We start from the raw sequence: 22,322 nt of genomic DNA on the forward strand, positions 1-22,322 counted from the left end.
CATCTCTTCCATTTCACGCATGTCTACCTTCACCCCATCCTTTGACCACCCACCAGAGACAGGGTTTCTCTTTCCCTCACCCATCCCAGTAGCTTCCGCGTCCAACACAAAATTCTCCATAACTTCTGCTGTCTCCAACAGGATCCCACCACCAAGCACATCTTGCACTCCACCCACTTTCCGCAGGGATCGCTCTATTTGTAACTCCCTTGTCCATTCATCCCTGTCCTCTGATTTCTCTGTTGGTACCTATCCTTGAAAGTGGAACAAGTGCCATACCTACCCCTACACCTCCTCCCTCATTACCATTCAGGGCCCCAAACAGTCCTTCCAGGTGAGGTGACACTTCACCTGTGAGTCTGTTGGGACCAACTACTGTATCTGGTGCTCCCAATGATGCCTCCTGTATATCGGTGAGACGTAACGTAGATTAGGAAACTGCTTCTCCGAGCACCTACACTGCATCTGCCAGAAAATGTGGGATCTCCCAGTGGCACCCATTTCCCATTCCCACCTGTCACGATGAGGCCACACTCAGGTTGAAGGAGCAACACCTTATTTTCTGTCAGGGTAGCCTCCACATCACTTTCTCAAACTTCTGGCAATTGCTACACCCACCCACCCACCCCCACCTTTACCATTCCCGTTTCCCTCTCTCATTTCATTTCCTTACTTGCCCATCACTTCTGCCTGGTGCACTTCCCCCTTCTCTTTCTTCCATGGTCTTCTACTCTCTCCGGTCAGATTCTCCCTTCTCTAGCCCTTCATCTCTTTCGCCGATCAACTTCCCAGCTCTTTAATTCATCCCTCCATCTCTCCCGGTTTCACCCATCACCTACCAAGTTGTACTTCTTCCTCTCCCCCCCAAGCTTCTTGCTCCAACTTCTCATCTTTTTTCCCCAGTCCCGATGAAGGGTCTTGGTCCAAAATGTCAACTGTTTAATAATTTCCATAGATGCTGCCTGGCCTGCTGAGTTCCACCAACATTTTGTGTGGGTTGCTTAGATTTCCAGCATCTGTAGATTTTCTCGTGTTTGTACTTGTCATGTTTAATCATTCACAATCCAGGATGGAAAAACTATGTGACCCCTTATATTTAATAACTGGACTCTGACTTGGCCATTCATTCCAAGTGTAAGGGGGTTTCGTCTTTTAAGTTACTGCAGAGGCTACTTAAAATGGCTTCTTTGTTATGTTAAATGCTGAGAAAGTCTCCAGCTAGACATTTGCTTGGGTTAATACGGACAGCAGAGTGCTATTAACCAATTGGGATAGTTGTTATGGTTTTGGTGTATCTGGAAGATATTGTATGCGCGGGGTTTTGGGGCAGAAGGCGGGAGAGAGGGACAGAGGATTAACCAGGAGCTGTGATGTCCGCTAACGGGGTGGGACCCCAAGGAGGGCGTTCGGCGAGGAGGAGAGACGGGGAGGACGGCGGACGTGCGGAAAGGCTCTGGTCGATCACTCCAGGTGGTCCCGAGCCGTGAGTTGGCAGGATCCAGGTGGTCGTCCGGACTGATTGAGCTCCAACAGTTGTGCACGAAGAGACTGACCTTTGATAAGTGTGGCGCTATTTATTTGCCTTTTATATTTTATTCACTATTAACTATATAGTTCCAGTAATATCTATAAACTGTAAATCATTTAATTGTATCTGGTGTATTGTCTGTTATTTGGGCGGGGTGGGTTACATCACGCAGCATCCACACAAACTAATTACCCAGTTTGGCGGGGCCGAGGGCTGTTTCCCTGGACAACAGCGAGCCGAGCGACACTGAGGGTGGCTGGGGGGCTACACAAACACAAATTTTCCTCATTTTAAACAATTCTTTTGTTGATTTATTCATGTTTCAGATCATTGTTTTGCTGCATCATCCAACTTCTACTAAGCATCAGGTGACAGACCACTGCCTTGACCTACACCTGTAAAATGTCTTGATACAATTTTAAATTCAATGATTGCTAAGCTGACTAGGCCCTGAGGCAGCAAAACAGCCCCAAACCATGATGCTCCTTTCACACAAAAGTTGCTGGTGAACGCAGCAGGCCAGGCAGGATCTCTCGGAAGAGGTACAGTTGACATTTCGGGCCAAGACCCTTTTTGTGTGTGTTGCTTGAAATTCCAGCATCTGCAGATTTCCTCGTGGATGCTCCTTCCACCATCCTTTACAGCTGGGATGAGTCTTTGGTGTTTGTGTGCAGTACCCTTTTTCCTCCAACGTAGCAATGTACATTTACATAAGAACATAAGAAAAAGGAGCAGGAGTCGGCCATCTGGCCCATCGAACCTGCTCCGCCATTCAACAAGATCATGGCCAATTTGGCCATTGACTCATCTCCACCTACCTGCTTCTCCCCATAACCTTTAATTCCCCTATGCAAAAAATCTATCCAGCCTTGTCTTAAATATAATTACTGAGGTAGCCTCCACTACAACATTGGGCAGAGAATTCCACAGACTCACCCTCTCTGAGAAAAGCAGATCCTCCTCACCTCTGTCCTAAATCTACTCCCCTGAATCTTGAGGCTATTTCCCTTAGTTCTAGTCTCACCTACTAGTGGAAACAACTTTCCTGCCTCTATCTTATCTATCCCTTTCATAATTTTATATGTTTCTACAAGATCTCCTCTCGCTCTTCTGAATTCCAGCGAGTACAGTCTCAGGCAACTCAATCTCTCCTCATAATCTAACCTCGTCATCTCTGGAATCAATCTGGTTAACCTCCTCTGCAACGTCTCCAAAGCCAGTATATCCTACAAGTAAGGAGACCAGAACTGCACTCCAGGTGTGACCTCACCAGTACCCTGTACAGTTGCAGCAAAACCTGTCTGCTCTTAAATTCAATCCCTGTAGCAATGAAGGCCAACATTCCATTTGCCTTCTTGATAGCCTCTGAACCTGTAAACCAACCTTTTGTGATTCATGCACAAGCACTCCCAAGACCCTCTGCACAGCAGCATGCTACAATTTTTACCATTTAAATAATAATCTGCTCTTTCATTTTTCCTTCCAAAGTGGATGACCTTGCATTTACCAACATTGAACTCCATCTGCCAGACCCTTGCCCACTCACTTAAATTATCTATATCTCTCTGCAGACTCTCCGTATCTTCTGCACAATTTGCTTTTCCACTCAGTTTAGTGTCATCAGCAAACTAAGATACACTACACTCAGTCCCCTCTTCCAAATCATTAATGTATATCGTGAACAGTTGCAGGCGTAGCACTAACCATTGCGGCACAACGCTCTCCACTGATTGCCAACCAGATTAACAGTCAAGTATCCCAACTCTGTGCTTTCTATTGGTTAACCACTCCTCTATCCATGCTAATACATCAGCCCCAACTCCATGCATCCTTATCTTATGGATAAATCTCTTATGTGGCACCTTATTGAACACCTTCTGGAAATCCAAGTAAATAATGTCCATCTGTTCCCCTCTTTCCACTGCGCTCGTTATATCCTCAAAGAAATCCAGTAAGTTTGTCAAAAAGGCCCTGCCTTTGCTGAATCCATGCTGTGTCTGCCTGATGGATCCATTTCTTTCCAGATGCCTTGCTATTTCTTCTTTAATGATAGCTTCAAGCATTTTCCCAACTACAGATGTTAAACTAACTGGCCTACAGTTACCTGCCTTTTGCCCGCATCCTTTTTTGAACTGTGGCGTGACATTCGTCATCTTCCAATCCACCAGGACCTGCCCAGAGTCCAGAGAATTTTGGTAGATCATCAGCAAAGCCTCAACTACAACTTCTGCCATTTCTTTCAGTACCCTAAGATGCTGATTTCTCTTACTGTGGACTGATGAACACCCAGGTCTTATAAATGCTTTTGTAGACTTTTCCAGCATCATGCGTCTCTACCATGGTTCTCTAAGATCCTCTGAAAGATGTTGTGATTGAGGCACGGTGCACATAAACAGATCTTTCTTGAGAAGAGCAGGTTCTGTCATTAAACTGACTTTGTGTATCTTTTTATAGGGCAAAGCACTTCAGATCTCATTGCATTGATTGGAGCACCTGACTCCAAATAGCTTTTGTAGAAGGCATTATCTCAGAGGTTAACATACTTCTTTGAACCTGGACTGAGATTATTTAAATGGTGTACTCAGTAATGATGAGAAGTACAATTGTTTGTGTTTTGTTAATTTAGGCAGATTGTGTTCATCTATTATTGTGACTTAGATGAAGATCAAACCACATTTTATGAGTAACTAATGCAGAAAACCAAATAATTGCAAAAGGTTCACAAACTTTTTCTTGCAACTGTATGGCAGTGATATTAAACCCTATTCTGATTTGCTATGGAGATTAATGGAGCAGCAAATCTGCCCAGAGAGATTATCAATGCCTTGAAGTCAAGGCCTTCTCCCTCCAGAGCTGACATCCAGCCAAACCACTGTTCTCGAGTCAGCATCTGAGAAATTAGGTAGCCTAGTTGCCAATGGAACTCAGACCAAGCAAGAGAGTGCAAAAAGGATAGAGGAAAAAAGTCTTGAGGGCAGGCAACCTTTCAGAGGCAAGAGAATTCTGATCGAGTTATGCTAAGGCACCATACTACTGGGATGAATGGCTCAATTCATAAGCTCTTTGAGAGAACCACAGCTAATATCATGGGAAATGTCTCCAGCCTGCCCTCTGCTGGAGGATATCAGAGGAAAGACCTGGGAGCAAACAGGAACCACAAACACAAGAGATTCAGCAGATGATGGAAATCTACAGCAACACACACAAAGTGGTGGAGGAACTCAACAGATTGTGTAACAACTATGGAGCTGAACCAAACAGCAGACATTTTGGGTTGAGACCATTCATCAGAGCTGAAAAGGACGGTGGTAGGAGAGGGGAAGGGATATAAACTGGCATGTGATAGGTGAAGCCAGATGATGGGGAGGTGGGTCAGGAGGGCAGGTGGATGAAGAGAGAAGCTGGGAGGTGATAGGTAGAAAAGGTAAAGGGCTGAAGAAAGAGGAATCTGATAGGAGAGTGGACCATGGGAGAAAGCAAAGGTGGAGAACCAGAGGAAAGTAATGGGCAGGTGATGAGAAAAGGAAGGGGTAAGAGGGGAGCCAGAAGGTGGAATGGAAAAACAGCAGAAGTGGGGAGGAACCACATTTATATTTGTTTATTAAGCATTACTCACATTGATCCGGTTTCTGGCATGGGCTGCCTTTTCGCTCTTAGCTTGGTAGAGCATTTCCTGGTAAACTGGGGCAAGACCATCAGTGAGGTTGACCAGCATGGCATTTGGATTGCGCAGAGCCAGCATAGTTTGCTCTGCGAGCCCTCGCTGGATGGCCTCGTTAATGGCAATCACAGCCGCGTGCACTGTGTGGAGAAAAGGTGGTGTTCAGTTACAACTAGCAGGCACAAGGCCCAGGGAAAATCACTTAGTTAGAATTCTAGGTACCTCTCATCCTCTCGAGGTGGTGAACTACTAAATCAGTACAGTCAAGTCTCCGTGTTCTCAAGGGCAATAGAGAGTCAGAGTGATGAAGCTTTAAATTGTATAAAGGTCAGAGTGAGATGGAGGTTTTCACAAGTCTGGTGTGTTTCTTGGTCACCATTACTGATTTCAGCATTTGTTCTGGATTGGTGTTAAATTTGCTTTCCCCAGTGCTTTCGTGGCACATGGACCATTGTCACAGAGAGAGTCATAGAGGACTACAGTGCAAGAACAGGCCATCCAGTCCTTACTCTATCTAGTCCCAAGCAACCCACAACTGCACCATAGCCCCCCGTACCTCTCCTATTCATGTACTTATTCAAACTTCTCTCAAATGTTTCAATCAAACCCAAATTCACCACTCCACTCGCACCACCCTCTGAGTGAAGTTTTCTCTCAGGTTCCTCCTAAATACTTCACCTATAACCTATGTCCTCTAGTTCTAGTCTCACACAACCTCAGTGGAAAAAGCCTGCTTCATTTACCCTATCTATACTCTTCAATTTTGTATACCTCCATCAAATCTCCCCTCATTCTCCTATGCTCTGGGAATAAAGTTCAAACCTATTCAACCCTTCCCTATAACGCAGGTTTTCAAACCCTGGCAACATCCTTGTAAATATCTCCGTCCTCTTCCAATTTTATTGATAGCTTTCCTGTAAATATGTGACCAGAATTGCTCACAATACTCCAAATTTGGCCTGATCAACATCTTATGCAACTTCAACATAACACCTCAACTCCTGTAATCAGTGGGTGGGGGTGGGGGTGGTAAGAATGGGATTGGAATTGGTGCAGATGGGTGGTTGATGGTCAATGCAGATTGTCAGCAGTCTGAAATAAACCATTTCCACACATCATGCTTATGACAATAATTGCTACCAAAGTAAATCTAAATACAATCCAGAATAAATGCTAGAATCAGTAACAGTGACTAGGAAACAAACCAGAATTGTGGTGAAGACCTCCATCTCACTCTAGCCTTCATATAATCAACTCTCAGTTGCCCTCGGAAATGCAGGGAGATTTGACTGCATTGATTCACAGCGGCTCACGGCCTCCTCGAGGGACACTTTGGGATGGTTCTTATAGTCCAACATGGCTGGCAATGCCCAGGTCCTATGAATAGATAAAACAATCTCCAGAGCTGTGTTTGGTTAGCTGATCTCAGCCTCAGGAAACAGATTATACTCGAAATGTATACCGGAAGTAGCATCATTCACTTCAGCTGAATAGGAGAAAAGGATTCCAATATCCATCAACAACTAATAACTTGGGCTTCCATACAGTAAAAGTCCCAGTTGAAATTAGAATATTATTGTCAGATGTACTGAGATACAGTGAAAAGCTTAGTCTTGCATGCTGTTCATACATATCAGATCATTACGCAAAGTATTGAAGTAGAACAAGATAAACCAATAACAGAATGCAGAATGAAGTGTAACAGCTCCAGAGAAAGTGCAATCCAGGTAAACAATGAGGTGCAAGATCATATCAAGGTCGGTTGTGAGGTTAAGAGTAAGAGTAACTTGTACTAGAGAACTACTTAATAGTTTTATGACTGTGGGTGGGTGCCATATGACACAGGAGCACAATTAGGCCATTGTTCAGACCACATTTTGTGCAGGCCTGGTTTCCTACTTATAAGAACGATGCCATTAAGATGGAATACGTGCAGAAAAGTCTCACAAGAAAGTTATAAAGACCAGAGGGCTCAAACTACAAGGAAACATTGGGACTATTTTTCCTGGAGCACAGGTGGCTAAAGGATGTCCTTATAGAGGATTATATGATAATGAAATCAGGAGAGAAATTATCAGATATTTTCCCAGGGTTGGGCATGGATTGAAAATGACAGGGGTAAGTTTTAAAGGGGGTAATGGGTATATGAAAAAAACTACCAGAAAAAGTGGGTCAGGCAAGTACAGTTACTACATGTAAAAAACAGAAGGACAGGTATATCATCAAGGGCCCCCAACACCCAGGCCATACTCTTTTCTCACTGATGCTATTAGGAAGGTGGTCCAGGAGCCTCAGGACCCACATCACCAGGTTCAGGAACCAATTATTACTCCTCAATCATCAGACTCTTGAACCAGTGGGGATAACTTCACTTACCCCAACACTGAACTGTTCCCACAACCTACGGCAGACAACCCCAACAGATGGACCGCTGGCCAGGTTCGGACCGCGAGAACCAAATATCTGGACCACGCCGACCCACTGGCACTTACGTGAATGCACCTGTCATAACATGTAAATAAAGCGTGCGCTGCTCTAATTTATTTTATCCTCATCCCACACCGTACACTTGACCTATGCCCCAATACAGCACGCGGCCTACTTCGCACTCTGTATGGTCCTCGACTAGACAGCGGCACGCACCAGCTACCCGCTTGTCAAGCGAACCTGTCATCTAAAAACGAATTGTTACCAGCAGTAAGTCATGGACCCTAAACCAAGAACAACATGGCCTGAGTGAAAAAGCGCAAAGTCGACCAGGAAAACCGTCAGTTCAAATCTGACTGGACCAATCAGTTTTGTTTTATTTTACCGGACCAGGCCAATGCTAAATCGACATGCTGAATATGCATGCAAATCAGAGAATCTGAAGTGGCACTTCAACACTATGCATGCTGCCCGTTTCAATGCCAACCACCCTGCAAAATCAGATCAACGCAAACAAAAACTTGCAAATATGATAACATCATACAAGCGCTCCGTTTCTACTATCTGTAAGCCAACACCTGCATAAGAGAGCGCAACAGCTGCATCATTGCATGTGTCATGGAATCTTACCAAAGCTAAGAAGCCATTCGCTGATGCCCAGTTGATTAAAACGTGTGCCATTGATAAGGTTGGCAAAGTTTTAAGTCATGATGGAGAAAACCAAGAAAATGGTTGTGAAGCTATTAAAGACGGTGCCATTGTCAGCTAACACGGCAATAAGGTGAGTGAATCAATTTATTTTTGTCCATTTGTCAATCTTATTGTGGTATAATAATATTACAACAATAATACTTTATACTTTATTGTCGCCAAACAATTGATACTAGAACGTACAATCATCATAGTGATATTTGATTCTGTGCTCCCCGCTCCCTGGATTACAAATTGATAATAAATATTAAAAATTTAAATTATAAATCATAAATAGAAAATGTGAAAATAGAAAGCAAGGTAGTGCAAAAAAAACCCGAGATGCAGGTCTGGATATTTGGAGGGTACGGCCCAGATCCGGGTCAGGATCCGTTCAGCAGTCTTATCACAGTTGGAAAGAAGCTGTTCCCAAATCTGGCCGTACGAGTCTCCAAGCTCCTGAGCCTTCTCCCGGAGGGAAGAGGGACAAAAAGTGTTTTGGCTGGGTGGGTCGTGTCCTTGATTATCCTGGCAGCACTGCTCCGACAGCGTGCTGTGTGAAGTGAGTCCAAGGACGGAAGATTGGTTTGTGTGATGTGCTGCACCGTGTTCACGATCTTCTACAGCTTTTTTCGGTCTTGGACAGGACAACTTCCATACCAGGTTGTGATGCACCCTAGAAGAATGCTTTCTATGGTGCAACTATAAAAATTAGTGAGGGTTTTAGGGGACAGGCCAAATTTCTTTAGTTTCCTCAGGAAGTAAAGATGCTGGTGGGCCTTCTTGGCAGTGGACTCTGCTTGGTTGGACCAAGTCAGGTCATTTGTGATATTGACCCCGAGGAACTTAAAGCTTTTGACCTTTTCCACTTGCGCACCACCGATGTAAATTGGGTCGTGCGATTCACTACTCCTTCTGAAGTCAGCAACCAATTCCTTCGTCTTGCTGACGTTGAGGGATAGGTTATTGTCTTCGCACAATGCCATCAGGTTCTTAATTTCCTCTCTATACTCAAACTCATCCTCATCATTACCCAAGTTACGGCCTACAATTGTTGTGTCATCAGCAAACTTATATATTGAGTTCGATGGAAACTCGGCTACACAATCATGGGTGTACAGTGAGTACAGCAGGGGGCTGAGTACACAACCTTGTAGGGCACTGGTGCTCAGAGTGATTGTACTGATAATTTCATTTATAGCTACACTTGATACTTCAAATGTTACATAGAAGCTTAATTAGAAAGAACAAATAGATTAAATGAGAGAACAGAAACAGTGGAAAAGGCAGTACTTTGTGTGAGAGAAGTGGTGAAGACTACCATACTTTGTGTGTGTCTATGTGTGTCTTTTAAGTCCCAGATGAGTTCTCAATGTGACAGCTGACAGTTGTGATAGCTAGAGTCATAATTAAATGGTTGGTTCTGGACTTAATTTGTTTCAAGAGTGCATTTTTTTCCTTCTGTGACCCACAACACAGGCTTTGAGAATCCCAGGCCTAAATTATTACTACTACCACTACTACTACTACTAATAATAATAATAGCAGCAACAACAACATCTGCCCATAAAACAACTTACTGACACAATGAAAAAAAAACCCCTGGACGTTTTGGCCCTTGACTTGGCATGCTTGACATAATTTGACCCTTGTGGAAAACTAATTGGGAAACCCTGACCTATGGACTCGCTTTCAAGGACTGCTTATCTCATGTTCTTGGTATTTATTGCTTATATTTTTTTTAATATCTCTTTCATTTGCACATTGTTGACTTTTGCACATTGTTGTTTGTCCATCCTGTTCAGTGCAATCTTTCATCAGTTCTATTGTTTCTTGGATTTACTGTGTATGCCCACAAGTAAAACAAATCTCAGAGTTGTATATAGTGACATATACTGTACGCACTTTGATAATAAATTTACTTTGTACATGAACAGGAATGACATGAACCAAAAGGGAACTAATGGGACTAGCTCAGGCAGGACACTTGTTTGGCATGATATATGTACATTCAGTAAGCACTCCACTAGGTACGCCTGTTCGTTAATGCAAATATCTAATTGGCCAATCGTTTGGCAGCAATTCAATGTTCGGATCAAACATTAGAACGGGTAAGTAATGTGATCTAAGTGACTTTGACCATGGAATGATTGTTGGTACCAAACAGGGTGGTTTGAGTATCGTAGAAACTGCTCATCTGGGAGTTTCACACGCAGCCGTCTCTAGAGTTCACAAAGAATGGTGCAAAAAAAAAAATTCCAGTGACTACCAGTTCTGGGGCCTTGTTAATGAGAAAGGTCAGAGGAGAATAGCTAAACTGGTTCAAGCTGACAGGAAGGAGACAATGAAATCTAATAAGCACACACTATGCAGAGGAGCATCTCTGAATGTACAAGTCAAACTTACAAGTGGATGGGCTACAGCAGCAGACGACCACATATTCCAAGTGGCCACTTAATTAGATACCCGGAGTAAGTTAGTAGAGCAACTGTCACCTAGATAACTGGGATCAATAAGAATCCATCTATTATGCATATGCTTTAGGCTATTAGTGTCATAAAATATGTGAAAGTCGCTTTACCTACTTGCAACGAGCTGCAGTGTAAAATAAATGTCAGAGTGGAAGATAAATGGGTGGCCATGAGCTACAGTCCATTACACACCTCAGCCACCTTCAAGCTCATGCAAAGTTTAATTTGTAGTAACAGTTTTGGTTTGTAACAGTTTAAAACCTTATTACACTCTCAAAAGGCTGGATTTACAGCACAACTGTGGAATCAGCACGCAAAGTGTGATCATTTGTCTTAAAAGAATAGGTTGAGTAAGCTAGGGGTTTAGCCTTTTTGGAGCAAAGGGGGATGAAAGGTGACTTGATGGAGGTGTACTAGATAAGAGGCATCGATCAAATGGACAACAATCCCCCAAGGTGATTTTGACTAATACGAGGGGGCATTTTAAAGTAACTGGAGGAAATTATGGGGGGGGAGGGGTGATGTCAAGAGAGGCAAGTTTATTTTTTATCCACAGACAGTAATGGGTGCACAGAATGCTCTGCCAGGGGTGGTGGGAGAGGCAGATGAAGGGACATGTAAGAAACTTAAACTGGTGCATGAATGATAGAAAATGGGGGTTGGGGGTGGGGGGTGGTTCTACGCAGGAGGGAAAACTCCACCACAGACACTTCAAAGTCCGGCTGCAAAGTTCTCATCCCCGGGAGAGGAAGGATTTTCACCTAGAAGACAAGATGGACTACATGAGCTTATGACTATAGCTCGGTATTTAATATCATCCCTTTAAAACTAAACAATGAGCCCCAAGACCTTGGCCTCAAAACCTCCTTGTGCAGTTGGATTCTCAATTTCCTCACTTGCAGACCCCCAGTCAGTCTGGATTGGCAACAACATCTCCTCCACAATTTCCATCAGCACAGGTACACCACAAGGCTGTGTGCTTTGCCTCCTGCTCTACTTACTTTATACTTATGACTGAGGGTAACCACAGCTCCAAAGCCATATTTACATTTGCAAATGAAACCACTGTCAGAGGCCAAATCAAAGGTAGTAATGGATCAGCATACAGGAGGGAGATTGAAAATCTGACTGAGTGGTGCCACAATGACGACCACTTGCTCAATGTCAGCAAGACCAGGGAGCTGATTGATTCCAGGAGGAGGAAACTGGAGGTCCATCAGCCAGTTCTCATTGGGGGATCAGAAGTGGGGGGGTGAACTCAGCTACTTTAAATTCCTCACTGTTACCATTTCAAAGGATCTGCACTGGATCCAGCATGTGAGTGCCATTACGAAGAAAGCATGGCAGCGCCTCTACTTCCTAAGAAATTTGCGAAGATTCGGCATGTCATCTAAAACTTTGACAGGCTCTATAGATGAGAGATGGAAATCATATTCACTGGTTGCATAACATCCTGGCATGGAAACACCAATGCCCTTGTCCCTTGTATGGAAAAACCAACAAAAAGTAGTGGATATGGCCCAGTCCATCACAGGTAGGGCCCTCCCCATACTCCACAACCATCAGGCTCTTGAATCAGAGGGGATAACTTCACTCATCCTCACTCGCCCACAACCTACAGACTCACTTTCAAGAAACTCTTCATGTTATCGATACTTATTGCTTTTCATTATTATTATTATTATATTTTGTATTTGCATAGTTTGTTGTCTTTTGCACATTGTTTGTCCATCTTGGTTCTGTATAGTGCTCCTGGATCAGTGTGGATAACAACGCTCATCTCAAGACTGAGCTGATTCTACAACCTATGGACCTCGGTGGTTGGGAAGACGTTGGAGTCAATTGTCAAGGATGAGGTGGTGGAGAACTTGGTGACACAGGACAAGATAGTGCAAAGTCAGCATGGTTTCCTTTAGGAAAAATCCTGCCTGCCTGTCTGTTAGAATTCTTTGAAGAGATCACAAGTAAGATAGATAAAAGGGATGCAGTGGATGTTGTATGATTTGGACTTGCAGAAGGCCTTTGACAAGGTGCCACACATGAGGCTGCTTAGCAAGTTAAGAGCCCATGGTATTACAGGAACGTTACAAACATGGTTAGAGCATTGGCTGATTGGTCGGAGGGGGTGAGTGGGAATAAAAGGATCCTTTTCTGGTTGGCTGCCAGTGACTAGTGTTGTTCTGCAGGGATCAATGTTGGGACTACTTTTTATGCTGTATATAAATGATTTCATGAAATAGACTTAGATTAGATTAGATTCAACTTTATTGTCATTGTGCCGAGTACAGATACAAAGCCAATGAAATGCAGTTAGCATCTGACCAGAAATGCAAAGAATAGTGTTATTTACAAAATAACTGCGAATAAAAAGTGTTACAGCACACAAATATAAAAGTACTGAGACAGTACAATATGAGTGCAATACTGCTTAGCGCTGTGATGTGAGGTTCAGCAAGGTCACAGCCTCAGGAAAGAAGCTCTTCCTGTGCCTGCTGGTGTGGGAGCAGAGGCTCCTATAGCGCCTACCGGTTGGGAGGAGAGTAAAGAGTCCATGGTTAGGGTGAGATGAATCCTTGATAATGCTTTTCGCCCTGCCCAGGCAGCATTTATGGCAGATATTCTCAATGGTGGGCAATTGGGTGCCAACAATCCACTGGGCAGTTTTCACCACACACTGGAGTGCTTTGCCATCCGATACGGGACAATTGCCAAACCACACTGAGGTACAGTTGGTGAGTATGCTCTCAACGGTACAGCGGTAAAAGTCCGTCAGTATCCTGGGACAGAGGTGAGCTTTCTTGATGCTCCACAGGAAATAAAGGTGCTGTTGCACCTTTTTGATCAGGATGGAGGAGCTCAGGGACCAGGTGAGATCCTTGGAATTGTGGACACCAAGGAATTTGAAGCTTGATACACGCTCCACTACAGCTCCGTTGATGTAGATGGGGACATGAGTGTGGCTCCTAGCACACAGATAGATGGCTTTGATGCCAGGTTTGCAGATATTACGAAGATTGGTGGAGGGCTAGGTAGTGTTGAGGAAACAGGTAGGATGCAGAAGGACCTAGACAGATTGGGAGAATGTGCAAGAAAGTGGCAAATGAAATCAATGTTGGAAAATGCTTGGTCAGGCACTTCAGTAGTAGAAATAAATGTGCAGACTATTTTCTAAACAGGGAGAAAATTCAGGAACCTGAACTGCAGAGGAACTTGGGAGTCCTTGTGCAGAACACCCTAAAGGTTAACTTGCAGGTTGAGTAGATGATGAGGAAGGCAAATGTCATGTTAGCGTTCATTTCAAGAGGTCTAGAATACGAAAGCAAGGATGTGATGCTGAGGCTTTCCACCATCTGCCATGGACCTCTCCTACACTTCATTCTCCGCCAGATTCACGCCTCCAACCGCCGTTTCTTCTCCTTCCTCACGTCGAAGAAGGACCACAGGCTCGCCCGCCTGGAGCCCATGACGACAACTGGCTCCAGCCCGGACCCCGGCCCCTCGGACCTCGACTTCTCAGGCCTTCGGCAGGCCGAAGACCCATCCGCCTCTGACTCTGACCCCGACTGGAACCACGGCCTCCCGGACGTGGGCACCAGCCCCCAGCAGGCCATGGACTCACTCACCTCCGACTCCGACCTCAGTTCTGGGGCCCTGCAGGCTACAGGCTCTGCCACCCCCAGCTCCAGATCCAGTTCGGACCGAGGTCCCGACCCCTCTCCAGACTGGGACCGCTCTTACTGCTGCTGGGTCCTACCGCCCATCTTATTCCCCCACTACCCTCTTTCCTCCCCGCAACTCCCAACCTTCCCTCTACCCCTCATCGCCCCTCCATTCTTCTGAGCCCTCATCCTCCCCTAACCCCACTCTCCCTGAATATCCCAACCCCCCTCCCTCCTGAGTTCCCCTATTCCTTCTTCACCTTTCCTGCCCATCCCCTCCCTGCTTCCCCTCCCCCTCCCCCACCCCTTTATCTTTCCCCTTACTGGTTTTTCACCTGGAACCTACCAGCCTTCTCCTTCCCATCCTCCCCCCACCTTCTTTATAGGGCCTCTGCCCCTTCCCTCTTCAGTCCTGACAAAGGGTTCCGGCCCGAAACTTTGACTGACCGTTTCCACGGATGCTGCCCGACCTGCTGAGTTCCTCCAGCGTGTTGTGAGTGTTGTTTTGACCCCAGCATCTGCAGATTATTTTGTGTTTACGAGTCACTACTCCACTGCGAAGTCTCTTCAAGGTATGCCTACCCAGAAGTTTACATCTTCCCTTCGACGGGAGTTCAGTGAGACCCTCTCTCACTGCTCCCCCTCTGTAATCTCCACCTCCTTCCGACTCTTCGACCAGATGCTAACCCAGACCCGCTACCACAGCCACGTCTCCTTCCTGGGAACGTGTCTCTGCCGCCATCTGTTACCGCAGGGATTCCAGCTCCCGTTCCAGGCCTCCCAGTTCAGGCCCAGCGTGGATCCCAGGTACCTCCGTTTCATTGACCGCTGCTCCCATCGGATTCTCCGTGCCACGCTCGCTGCCCTGCGGAGATACCTACGGGCCCTGTCCCTTTCTCTGCCACCACTCCGGGCCTCGCTCTCCACCGTCTGCCATGGACCTCTCCTACACTTCATTCTCCGCCGGATTCACGCCTCCAACCGCCGGTTCTTCTTCTTCCTCGCGTCCAAGAAGGACCACAAGCTCGCCCGCCTGGAGTCCATGACGACGACTGGCTCCAGCCCCTCGGACCTCGACTTCTCAGGCCTTCGGCAGGCCGAAGACCCATCTGCCTCTGGCTGACCCCGACTGGAACCACGGCCTCCCGGACATGGGCACCAGCCCCCAGCGGGCCATGGACTCACTCGCTTCTGACTCGGACCTCAGCTCTGGGGCCCTGCAGGCTACAGGCTCTGCCACCCCCAGCTCCAGATCCAGCTCGGACCGAGGTCCCGACCCTCTCCGGACTGGGACCGCTCTTACTGCCGCTGGATCCTACCACCCGTCTTATTCCCCCACTACCCTCTTTCCTCCCCGCGACTCCCAACCTTCCCTCTACCCCTCATCACCCCTCCATTCCTCTGATCCCTCATCCTCTCCTAGCCCCCCTCTCCCTCCTGAGTTCCCCTATTCCTTCTTCACCTTTCCTGCCTATCACCTCCCTGCTTCCCCTCCCCCACCTCTTTATCTTTCCCCTTACTGGTTTTTCATCTGGAACTTCTAGCCTTCTCCTTCCCACCCTCCCCCCACCTTCTTTATAGGGCCTCTGCCCCTTCCCCCTACAGTCCTGACGAAGGATTCCGGCCCGAAACGTTGACTGATCGTTTCCACGGATGCTGCCCGACCTGCCGAGTTCCTGCAGTGTGTTGTGAGTGAGGCTTCACCTTGAGTATTGTGAACAGTTTTGGGCCCTTCATCTTAGAAAAGCCGTGCTGGCGTTGGAAAGGGTACAGAGGAAGTTCACAAGGATGATTCCAGGAATGAGAGGGTTATCATACGAGGAATGTTTGATAGCTCTGGGTCTGTACTCACTGGAATTCAAAAGGACGAAGGGGATCTCATTGAAACCCTTCGAATGTTGAAAGGCCTAGACAGAGTAGATGTGGAAAGGATGTTTCCCATGGTGGGGTGAGTCTAAGACAAGAGGGCACAGCCTCAGAACAGAGATGAGGAGAAATTTCTTGAGCCAAAGGGTGGTGAATTTGTGGAATTTGTTGCCATATGCAGCTGTGGAGACCAGGTCATTGGGTGTATTTAAGGAAGAGATTGATAGGTTCTTGATTGGACATTGCATCAAAGGTTAAGGACAGAAGGCTAGGAACTGGGGTTGAGGAGGAGAAAAAAAGGATCAGCCATGATTGAATGGCAGAGCAGACTTGATGCGCCACATGACCTAATTCTGCTCCTTATGTCTTATCACCTTATGACTCACTTTCAAGGACCCTACAACTCATGTGCTCAATATTATGTATTTATTATTATTACTGCTACAGGTTGACTTTCACTAATCCAGTTCCTTCGATAATCCGCACTGATTTCAAATTTTCCACGCAACTATAACTTCAAATTTTCCGGGCCACCGTACCAATCTGCTGCACATTGTTTTGGTTGCACTAGATCTGTTCACGTGTTGGCGCGCTCTTGTAAGAACACACGGGCGATTCCTGCATTTATTAATGTCATTTGTCTGAGATGCAGCCGCCCGGCACCAATCCTTCTCACCCACCAGCAGCGGGGGAGCTGGCGTGCGCTAGGTCGGTCCACCATCTCGCCTACCTGCCGGCAGTCGCGCACTGCCATCCGGCGCCCCGTTCTCTTCTGCCTATGACCTTAGATCAGACGTGGTGACCCGCTGAATTTAAGCATATTACTAAGCAGAGGAAAAGAAACTAACGAGGATTCCCTCAGTAACTGCGAGTGCAACGTAGTCTTTGGGGTAACCGCAAGTCTGTGTCTTTGGTATTGCTTAGTTCACACTTGAGTGCTGGTAGTGGGTGCGCTTTATCTTTTGCCGGTGGGGATGGGGGATTGTTGCTCGCTGCCGCTTACGCGCAGGAGGGAGGGCAGCGGGGTGGGGGGTGTCTTTGGGGTTCTAACATTTAACTGTCGTTCATTCTTTGGGGCACTCCTCTGTTTTCATGGATGGTTGCGAAGAAAAAGCATTTCAGGATGTATTTTGTGTACATTTCTCTGACATTAAATGAACCTTTGAATCCTTTGATATTTTAAAGGTATGATGAGGCAGTGAGCTATTGCTTAATGTGATCCTTCTGTAATTCGGCATTTTCACTAATCCGGCACTCCTCAGGCCCCAATGGTGCCGGATTAGAGAAGGTCGACTTGTATTTGTTTTCTTGTATTTGTACAATTTGTCTTTTCCACTTTGGTTATTTGTCATATTTGTGTGTAGTTTTTGAATGATTCTTTTGTGTTTCTTTGTATCTACTATGAAGGCCCAGAAGAAAATGAACCTTGGGGTAGTATATGGTGACATGTGTACTTTGATAACAAATTTACTTTGAACTTGAAAGACTGGCCCTGGACAGTGTGCTGCTGGTGGTGGCCTCTGCCCCAGTAGGGGTGTTGGGCTTACTGACTGATGTAGGAGGGAAGAGTTGGATTGATGTTGAGTAGGTTAAAAGGTCAGCACAGTATCATGGGCTGAAGGGTCTGTAGTGTTCCGTGTTCTCTTCGATGCTGAAGCTGCAGTTATGGTTTTATGTTGAAGCAACACTGAAATTGTGTTGTCAAAATGGGTAATCAGCGATTGTGGCGTGAGCTTGGGCACTCCAACCCCTGAAGGTTCATCATAGCATTCAGGTGTACAAAACCTGACTCAAGAAATCAAGACGACAGGATTAAATAAGCGTAGGCTGTTCTACAGATTAAGCCAGCAAGGAAGAAGCTCCACTGGGAGGCGAATACCCACCCACTACCAGGAGGTGTCATTGTGAATGCTAGAATGATCAAAGCTTCAGTATTCGATGAGCTTTGTCACAGACAGATAACAGGCTTCCGAGCCCAGAGAAATGAAATAGAAAATATCATAATACTAGAGGAAAGAGAAACAGATTAATGGGAAACAGGAGTGGAGTAAATGTGACGCTACAGCCAAAAGAGCACAACAGGAGGCTAAAGAAATATTTCTGGGTCCTGTTCATCCTCACTCATTTTTAGAGATGCACCACAGAAAACATCCTATCTGGATACATCACAGCTGGATATGGCAACTGCTCTGCTCAAGACAGCAAGAAGCTAAGTTGTGTACACATTATGAAAACCAGTTTTCCCTCCACGGACTCCAAGGATGTAACGCTGAGGCTTTATAAGGCATCGGTCAGACTGCACTTAGGGTGTTGTGAGCAGTTCTGTGCCTCTTATCCAAGAAAGGATGTGCTGGCATTGGAGAGGGTTCAAAGATGGTTCACAAGAATTAACCTAGGACTGAAAAGGTTAACACATGAGAAGCATTTGATAGCTCTGGGACTGTACTCGCTGGAGTTCTGAAGAATGGGGGTGGGGTGAGATCTAGTTGAAACCAACAAAATGTTGAAAGGCCTGGATGGAGTGGACATGGAGAGGATGTTTTCTATGGGGGTGGGGGGGGTCGAGGACCAGAGGACGCACATTCAGAATACAAGGATGTGCCTTTACAACAGAGATGAGAAAAAATTTATTTAACCAAAGGGCAGTTAATCAATGGAATTCATTGCCACAAACAGCAGTGGTGGTAAAGTCTTTGGGGGTGTATTTAAAGTGGAGGTTGATAGATTCTTGATTATTAAGGGGGTCGAAAGTTACAGGGAGAAGACAGGAGAATGGGGTTGAGAGGGATAATAAATCAGCCACAGTGAAATGACAGAGCAGAATCAAAGGGTCTGAATGGCTTAATTCTGTCGGTAAAGCAGTCAACATGATCAAAGACCCCACTCACCCTGGACATCCTCTCTTCTCCCTCGCTGCATCCCATCGATTGGGAAGCCGGAGAACACACACCACCAGGCTCAAGGAAAGCTTCCGTACCGCTGTTATAAAGACTATTGCATGGTCTTCCTATATGACAAGATAGACTCTTGGCCTCACAATCTATCTCATCACAGCCCTTGCACTTTATTGTCTGGCTGCACTGCGCTTTCTCTGTAACTGCAACACACACAAAATGCTGGGGGAGCTCAGCAGGCCGGGCAGCATCTATGGAGTGGAATAAACAGTTGATGTTTCAGGCCAAGACCCTTCATCAGGACTGACTTTATTCTGCATTGCTGTTCTGTTTTCCCTTGTACCATCTCAAAGCCCTGCCAAGATTAAATGATCTGTATGGATGGCACTCTGAAAATTTTGCACTGCAGCTCAGTACATGCGACAAAAATAAACCAATTTACCAACTGCTATTCGAATGCACCAGTGACTGCTCATAGCAACCTGAACTTTGAGTGGCTGCACTGCACGTTCATTGTCTACAGTCAGCTTAAAGCTTTCAACGTTCAAAGTAAATTTATTATCAAAGTATGTATATTTATTCATGACAGTACTTGGAAGGACCAGAGCAAGAGACGAATGAGAATACCATTATTTGTCAAATCATACTTGCTAACCACACAGAAAAATACCAACAAACAGTTATTATCCCTTAATCATCAGGCTCTTGAACCAAAGGGGATAAATTCGCTCAAACTTTACTCACTCCAGCAATGAACTGGTTTCACAACCTATGGACACTCTTTTAACTTATGTTCTCAATATTTATTGCTTATTTATCTATTTATTTATTTATTATTACTTTGTCTAAATCCTTTAAACACCTGTTCAAAAGGTCTATAGACCAGGACTGCAGACAATAGTTTACAGTGTTGTCTCATTAGTTCAAGGACAAGCTGTAGATAGCAACAAACACTGAACTTGCTGAATCCAGCTGTATCCATGCTAATGACTATTAAAGCCAATTCTTCTACAAACAAAAGCACAGCTTCATTGCAAATGGTGTAATAAAACTGCTAACCATTTGAAAACATTTGTGAAGGAGACTTAAGTCATAAATGCAAGAGATTCTACAGATGCTGGAAATGTTGAGCAACACATCCAAAACACAAGACCCTTCACCAGGATCTCGGCCCGAAGCGGCAACGGTTTATTTGTTTCCATAGATGCTGCCTAACCTGCTGAGTTCCTCCATCATTTTGGGTCTGGAGACTATTTATTATTCACCTTTAAATGATCAAGCTTTGCTGGCCAAGTCAATTGTCTGTGTGCACATTTCAATATGGCCAACGCAAGTAACTACAATTACTCTAGAAATGAAGAGATCCTTCCACAAATCTTTTGTTACAGCACACAAATTTAAAACACTCTATACAAAAAACCTGGAGATATGGCTTCCACTTATTTAGAGGAATATAGCCTCTCACTGCTACAAAGTGTGTTGTTCTTAGAAAATAATCTATATCACAATTTTTCCACATTGCAAAAGCTCATCATTTGTACATGCATCAAGAAACCAGAGTTTAAAAAAAATTGCTCTCTCCCCACTACCCACCCTCACACACATTTTATTCAGCATTTCAAACTTCTGGGATACGATTTGAGAATTTTTTCAGGGGGAGACAGAATCCTTCAGAAAGTAGTGGATACAGCCCAATCCATCACAAACAAAGCACTCCCTGCTATTAAGCACATTTACAAGGAGCGCTGCCACAAGAAAACAGCATCCATCAAGAACCCTCACCATCAGGCCATACTCTCTTCTTGCTACTACCATCGACCAGGAGGTACAAGAGCCTTAAGTCCCACACTACTAGGTTTATGAACAGACTCCTGAGCCAGTGCCAACTTCCCTCACCTCAACTCTGAACTAACTTACAGATGTCCATGTTTTCAATATTATTTATATTTTTATTTACACAATTTGTCTTCTTTTGTACTTCGGCTGTTTGTCAATCTGTTAATGCATAGTTTTTTTTTATTAATTCTATTGCATTTCATTGTTTTCCTGTAAATGCCTGGAAGAAAATGTATGGTAACAGACTCAGTGGCTGCTTTATTATGTACACCTGCTCATTAATGCAATTATCTAATCAGCCAATCATGTGGCAGTAACTCAATGCATAAACGCATACATTCATGGGTCAAGAGGTTCAGTTGTTCAGACCAAACATCAAAATGGGGAAGAAATGTGCAACAGTCTCTGGAATTTACAAAGAACGGTGCGAAAATCAGTAAACATCCAGTGAGCTACAGTTCTCAAAGGTCAGAGGAGAACGGCCAGACTGGTTCAAGCTGACAGGAAGGCGACAGAAACTCAAATGGCTGCTCATTACAACAGTGGTGTGCAGAAGACCACATCGGTACCTAATAAAGTGCCCACTGAGTGTATACATACTTAGATAATAAATTTACTTTGACAACCCAAATGGGCAGAACAGAGGTTGCCCAAATACACAATATAAACATTTCTGGTACTCAAAACTTACCTGCTGCTTCATCAACTGAAAGTTCATTGGCCAAGATTCCGCCAATCTTACTAAACGAGGGCATCTGTATTCCGTATTTGTCCAGCTCCGTTTTCATGTTATTGATCTCCTCCTCTGTAAGGAAAGCGGGAATCAGAACCCACCAAGCCAATTAAAATTCAAATGAGGTTGCAAGAGCACTGAAGTAGAACAAAGCAGTCTGCACAATCAAAGTTGCAACTTTTGCATTAAGTATTCACAACCTCCGTCACTGTGACACGGTGACTGCAAATGACAACTACAAGATGCACTGTAGCAACTCCTGAAGTCTGTCACAACACTGCCCTGGAGAACACCATCACCTCGATCATGATTTTGAGACACAGTACTGTGCAAAAAAGTCTTAGGCATATATATAGCTAAGGTGGACAAGACTTTTTCACAGTACTGGAGTAATTTTTTTTTAATTTTATTTTTATTTGGATAAGGAATTCACAATTATCATGTACTTTTTTCACACATATAACCTTTTCCATTTTTTTATATGTATAAAACTACAATTATTTATACATTCTTAAGTACACATTGAGATGATATAAAAGGAAAATAAACATTTAAAT

At 44.9% G+C, this 22,322-nt stretch overlaps 1 protein-coding gene across 1 annotated transcript in view; it reads right to left on the reverse strand.

The window, feature by feature from the left end:
• The window catches only part of LOC134343085 (ras GTPase-activating-like protein IQGAP1), a 230,576-nt gene that overhangs the window by 168,982 nt on the left and 39,272 nt on the right, over positions 1-22,322 (reverse strand). Inside the window, exons 7-8 of the mRNA XM_063041967.1 lie at positions 21,724-21,837; positions 5,145-5,329 (exon numbers count right to left, since the gene is read on the reverse strand). Of these exons, the coding sequence (XP_062898037.1) occupies positions 5,145-5,329; positions 21,724-21,837 (299 nt within the window). The remainder of the gene's footprint in view (positions 1-5,144; positions 5,330-21,723; positions 21,838-22,322) is intronic.

The sequence above is a fragment of the Mobula hypostoma genome, chromosome 2 (assembly GCF_963921235.1).
Source record: "Mobula hypostoma chromosome 2, sMobHyp1.1, whole genome shotgun sequence".
Taxonomy (NCBI): Eukaryota; Metazoa; Chordata; class Chondrichthyes; order Myliobatiformes; family Myliobatidae; genus Mobula; species Mobula hypostoma.